The sequence below is a fragment of the Alligator sinensis genome, unplaced genomic scaffold (assembly GCF_000455745.1).
Source record: "Alligator sinensis unplaced genomic scaffold, ASM45574v1 scaffold13_1, whole genome shotgun sequence".
Lineage (NCBI taxonomy): Eukaryota > Metazoa > Chordata > Crocodylia > Alligatoridae > Alligator > Alligator sinensis.
The window spans coordinates 2561434-2567969 of record NW_005841909.1 but is presented as its reverse complement, the minus strand read 5'-3'; the positions used below and the strand labels follow the sequence as shown (position 1 = coordinate 2567969).

Genomic DNA, 6536 nt, shown 5'->3' with positions numbered 1-6536 from the left:
ACCGTGCATTTCTGAGATGCAAAAGAAATGCACCATGCAAAGAAAGCTACAAATTTGGCGGGAAAATTCTCCGTTGCACCGGAATTCTTCTCTGTAGCAGAGAACTCCACTGTGCAAAGAAGCTGCAATTTAGTGGGAACATAATTTAGCAGTGCCGAAGCACACACAAAACAAAAACTCACAACTTTGGGTTGTGACACTGAGTACCAGGAAGCCTGGTACTGCTGCTGGCCTTGGCTGGCAGCAGCAGCATACTGTCATCCCATGCGCAGATCCGGGGCCTGCGCTGCAGCAAGCCTAGCTTCAAAACTGAAAATGTTTCGAGTGCCCTTGTTTTGTTTCGAAGCCTTTTGTTTCATTTTGATTTTGCTGTTTTGAGCTCAAAATGCGTCACCCGTCAAAATTTCGCATTGCGTAGCAGCCATGTGCACATGCACATGGAGCCCCCTCCTGATCACCCTCCTCCTGCTCCCCCCTGCCTCATGCAGGCTGGAACTCTGCCAGCCTGCAAGGGGAAACTCACCATTTCATGCATTTTTCTCCTTTAAAGGCGAAAATCTGGGTTTTCCTCCTTAAAATGAGAAAAAATGGGTTTTATCGCATTTTTCTGTGGTGAACGGGAAAAACCCGAATTCCTGTTGATCACCACAAATAACTACTATGCCATGCTCAGGTTGACCTAGGGACAGGAAATCTGAGGCAGCTGGGTTCTGTGAGTACAGGAGACCCTTGCCATTCGCGGGGAATACGTTCTTGAGATATCCGCAAATAAGGCACTCTTTCATGAACGCCGTTTGTGTTCATGAACACAGTGCCCCCAGTGGCTGGGGGTGGGGAGGGCACAGCTGCATGGGCAGGAGCATGGCGGTGGCAGCCTGAGCCCAGTGGCGGCAAGCATGGAGCTCCCAAGGAGCTCCTGTAAGTGTATTTAAGATGCACTTTCAGCATTCGTGAATATTTGAAACCATGAATGCCAAACCCGCAAATAGTGAGGGTCCCGCAAATAGCGAGGGTTTCCTGTACTCCCCAGCTACAATGTTCTCAGTAATCTTAACTGCAAGGGTCAGATCAGAAGCACAGTTGTGAATAGCCATAGTATTGTGGTCAAGAGACATGCTTTTTAAATAGAAGTTGACAGCTGCCCTTCTGAAGGGAGACACTGACTGTTTTTGTTGGGGTCAGTCACTATCTGCCAGTAAAGTTGTGGTTCTGAAGCACAAGCTGAGTTATGAAATGCCAATAGTATGTCAGATCTTAGTGGTTAAGAGTTATTGTTCACAGTCTCCTGCTTCCACAGAAACAATCAGTGTAGTCTACATCTTGGTATTATATAGGGAATATATATATTTTTAACTTGATGGTCTCAATACCTGAAGAGATTTATATGGGTTTACTAGTAATATTCACATAATCCCATTAGGAACATGAAGCGAGCAGGAAGAAAACACCTAACCTGTTGGGTACTTCTGAAAATCCTACAAGGCAAGTGTCTGCATCTCTAGGCACCTAAATATATTTGTACATCTGGTCCTAACAGATCAACATACTGCCATGCATCAGTTTAGAGAAATATCAAGTAAACCTAGCAGGTTATGGTAATAACTATAGTGTCCTCCTGCTTGTCAGGAACATGGTTTTCATAGTTATGTGAATAAATAAGTCAGTTTGACTAGGATGATTTGCAAATGATTCGCACAGAACATTTGAGCACTATCGGCTTAGGTAAAATATAATTATTACCTTGAGAATGCACCTTACCAAAATGGAGCAGGCTGTACTGTTTATACTTTCACTTTATTTCCTTACATATAGGAGGTTACTATAAATTATAATATAAGCAGAATTTATTTTTATGCATTATGGTCTGTTATGCAACATGTTGTTTCAGAGCTTTTTAAGAGCTTCTATTTTAAATTTTGTTACTTTTAATTTTAAAATATTTTGAATTTTATTTATTGCAGAGTTTCCCTGTCTTTGAATGCAGCCATGGAGATGATTGAGGAACAGTTAGGTAGTCTACGCATTGCAAAACGTTGTGCACTAACAGAAGACCCCACTTATCTGCTGGATATAGATATTTCAAAACCTGCTCAAGCAGAAAGAAGTTGCTTAGTTGCTGTTTCATGTTCCAACAAATCAATTAAAATATATAACAGAGAAACATTAAACTTGCTACGGGAGTACAGTGGCCAGCCTGGAACACTCAGTGGAGTCAGGTTTGCCCATATGAGTGACAATATATTGTTTTCGGCATGTGGTGATGGTACAGTCAAATGTTGGGATGTTCGCTTAGCTACTCAAGAAGCTGCACAGTTATTCAGGGGTTATCCTTCAAATGTTTTTATCAGCTTTGATATTAATTGCAATGATCTCATAATTTGTGCTGGTACAGAAAAAGCTGAAGAGGATGCATTCATGGTGTTTTGGGATGCAAGAGGAAATACAAACAATGTATGTGCAGCTAAAGAACCCTTGGGAATCTATTCTGAGACTCATAATGATGATATAACAAAAATTTGCTTCCATCCTACCAAACCTAATTTGTTGGTCTCTGGGTCAACTGATGGATTGGTTAACGTATTTGATATTAACAAGGACAATGAAGATGATGCTTTGATTTCAACTTGCAATTCAGATTCGTCAGTAAGTTCTGTTGGTTGGTCTGGGAAAGATTATAAACAGATATTTTGCTTAACACACGATGAAGGATTTTGTTGGTGGGATCTTGCTCAATTAGATACTGAAGAGCCAATCACATTGTTGCATAGTGTGGATGTCAGGGAAGCAGTCCGCACGGAAAATAGCAGCTTAAATTATCTGATAGGTGGCTTCTACCATGAAAAGGCAGACAAACTATTTATTGTTGGAGGAATGTTAATGGGAAACATTCACCTAATAAGTTGTGGCATTGATGGACTGAACCTTGTGGGTATCCTTCGTGGAGGGCACTCTGCAACAGTTCGCTCTTTCTACTGGAACATGACAGATGATTCTTTGTTGACTGGTGGAGAGGATGCACAGCTGTTGCTATGGAAACCTGGAGCTGTGGAAAAGTCCCTTGCAAAGAAGTCATCTATGAAAATTGCTTCCTCTGTTCGGAAACGAGTGAAAGTTCACAACAACACTCTCAAAGCCAAGAAAAAGTAAAATTACAAAAACAAATGTCTTGTCTTTGTAAATTTTTTTTATTCTGAGCAATATTTTGGATATTGACATATCTTTTTTAATTTTATTTGGTGAGTTGTATGAAGAATACCATTTAATAGGTAAATTCTGCTCAGGAGCAAACCTTAGCCGTCATATTAATAACTACTTTAAAAGTTACCGACACTTGTCTAAAATGAGTATCAGTATTTTCTCTCAACTCATTGAACAAACTGTCTTAAAAAGTTTTATATTAGATCATGTTATTGCACATTAACAGTATTGGCACAGACTTGAATGATCATAGAAAACTGATTTGCATAATTTATGTTCCTGTTGCAGTGAAATCTCATCAGTTTTTGAAAGCTTTTGAATTTCTAGTCAAATCTTTTTACTTCCTCAGAGAATGTAATGAATGAAAGTATCATTAAAGACATAGTGTTCCTTAAAGCTTAGAGGAATTCCTGATGGAGCAGACAGTGAGTATTGTTTGACATTATTATCTCACTGTATAATGACAAATGTAAATAGCACTAAACATGCTGTTTTAAAAAATAGCCCAAATATAGCCCATTTCTTAGATCACATTCGCATGATATTAATAGAAACTGTAGGCTTATTTTACACTAACGCAGTGTGTCAAACTGATAGTATTGGACATACCCTCTGTACTCTGAACCACCATTGACAGTACACGCTGCTCCATACTGGGTACATCTACACGAGACGCTTTACTGTGCAGTAGAGCAAAGTACTGCATAGTAAGCATCTCTGTCTACATGTGTAGACCTTTACTGTGCAGTAATTTGCTCTGCTCAGCCGTTAATTTGCTACTTGCAACTGCAAACAGCAAATTAACTGCTGAGTAATTACTGTGCAGTAAGGCACACATAGACAGCTGACCATGAGCAAATCTGCTCCCAGTCAGGCATGCAGCAAGGGGCAATAGATTGCTCTCTGCCCCCTGGAGCTGCCTGCTGCTGGGGCGGGCTCCACCACTTGAGTCCGGGTAGGGACAATGTCCCCCTGCCCTGGCCGCAGGGAGCTGCCAGCCCTCGCTCCACAATTGTGGAATCGGGGCTAGGATCTCCCTGCATGGGGATAGTTACCTGGCCAGCTTGGAGCTGGCTGGGACTTGCTCCTGACTGGGACAGTTCCTGGCCAGCCCTGAGCTGCACATGGAAGTCTGTATATGCAGCCTGAAGGTGGCTGGGCACTGTCCCACTTTGAGCAGGGGCAGGTCCCAGGTCCGCAGATCTTTCCCAGCCTGGTCTCCTGACCCCTGCTTAGCCGGGGGCTCACTGCTAGCTGCCCCACCAATTAATCAGGGTAGGGGGCTGGCACCTCCCCCTCCCCCACAGCTCCTTCCAAGACCTATGCCCCTGATGCTAGGGATGGGACGTTGTCCCTGCCCAGGCTCTGCCACTGGAGCCTTCCTGGCAGCTGTCTCCTGGCCCCTTGTTCCCTGCCCGACCCTGGGGTAGCACCTAGGGGGAGTCTTTACCTCCCTCCGGCTGCTACAGGGGGCCAGTGTAAAGTTGGAGGGGGCAGGAGCAGACTGCTGCCAGGAGCAGCAAATCTGTTCCCAAGTGGGAACACGTGTAGATGCCTTCCCAGGGTGAACTTACTTCTCAAATTACTCTGGAGTACCCAGAAAGGTTTCTTCTAAGGTGCACGCATGTGCGGCTGTGCGCAAAAAAAAAATCTTGCTGCATATTAGCTTTGTAATGCTGTGCACCCACCCAGAGAGAAGCTGGGCTGCGGCTTCCTAGAAACCCGGAGTGCGATGGAGGCACTGGGACCAGTGGTAAGTTGCCACTCAGCTGCACTCCACTCCTCACCACGCCGGCATCTCCACAGGGAGAGAGAGCAGTGTGGGGCAGGCAAGGGCTCCTCCCCAAGGCAAGGTGGGGGTCGGGACAGGGGCTGGGGCTGGGGGTGAGTCAAGCACCGTGTAGGCTCCGCTGGTTCCAGGGAACTGCTCCGCTCTCCAGCCCCTTCGGATGAACTCTGTCTCGAGTTCTGACACCATGTGCCTCCTCGCTGCCTGATTTGCCCAGTGGCAGGACGCGCAAGGCTCCATGCTGCTTTCAAAGGCTGCGGAGGCACGGGGGCAGTGTGGATCATTTTTGAAAGAGTGATGAAATCTGCCAGATAGGGAAGACCAGGCATACCTTCAGTGTTTCACACTGCCTGCGAGCTTTACAGAGTATATTAAATGATGTGATTTATGTCTGTCACATGAAATCCATTCTCTTTTGCATGCTCTCCTCAGGTGGAGAATTATACATAAAATCTTCTGTTTTGGCAGGGTTTTTTATATATATATATTTTAAAATAAAATATATAATATATATAGTTTAGTATTTCAAGAATCTTTTCTCCCAAATAATGTGAGAATAATTTGTTCAGCACGCTGAAAGGGGGAGGTGACACCAATTCGGGAACAGACCAAAGCGGCGTGCTCACAGATCGCTAAGCCTTAGAGGGAACATTGGTACCCAGTAGTATTTGTACATGTAGACACACCCACTGTGTCTCAGTGCTGATCTGAAAACAATGGTAAGACTGGGAATGTAGGTCAGCTTCAGTGGGCCACCAGAATTGATCTACAGGAGTACCATGATCCTATATCTGACATTGAATGGTACCACATGCTTCCAGGAGGCTACCAAAGACTTTTCAGCATGTTGTAACATAGCCTACAGAGAAAGAGAGGTTCCTTTTGTTTTAAAACTTTTTAAAGGTTCATTTCTACATTGAGACATGTCCACTAAATAATGAGCTCTGCAGAGGGTAACGTGCATTTCACTATCTAGCTTCACTAATCCCATCAAACAGCCACTGAGCGTTGTACCTTGTTGGCTTATTTGTTATTGCAGCAAAAGCATTTTAAGAGAAAGTAGACTAACACCATAATTGACTGAGTATACATAGCTTTCCAGAGGTTTATCCATCTTCTATATTGGGATCTTGGTGGGTCTGAGCTTCCCTAAGACCATTAGGGCCTGCACAACAATTTTGTCCTTTCACTCACCACATGCCAGTTCTTTCTTCAGCTTCAGCAAGAGTCCTTTAATGGCCAAGTCCTTTTGTTTACATCCATTTTTTTTTTAGGGATGTGCTGAGGTTTTGTCTTCTTTCGGCTGTTCCCTCTAAATGAAATCCTTACTCCCACTAACTTAAAGCAGTGTAGTCACATACTGGGGTAAGAAAGTGAATCACTGATAATAAATATTCCAAATAGATTACAAGTGTTACTACAAATGTCTCAGTATCATAGCAAATCCTTAGATGATTATGTAACAGTGCCCCATCCATTACAGTTGGAGCCAAACAGTTCCTTCAGAACAATTGGTTACTCTTGCTTGTGTGGGCCCTTCATACAAAGT

At 43.6% G+C, this 6536-nt stretch overlaps 1 protein-coding gene across 2 annotated transcripts in view; it reads left to right on the top strand.

Moving 5' to 3' along the window:
* Window positions 1–3856, top strand: part of WDR89 (WD repeat domain 89) — an 18121-nt gene extending 14265 nt beyond the window's left edge. For both annotated transcript variants that reach the window (XM_025197961.1, XM_006018671.3), the window contains one exon: window positions 1962–3856. In XM_025197961.1, the coding sequence (XP_025053746.1) occupies window positions 1987–3147 (1161 nt within the window). In that variant the 5' untranslated portion in view covers window positions 1962–1986 and the 3' untranslated portion in view covers window positions 3148–3856. The remainder of the gene's footprint in view (window positions 1–1961) is intronic.
* Window positions 3857–6536: the final 2680 nt, after the last annotated feature.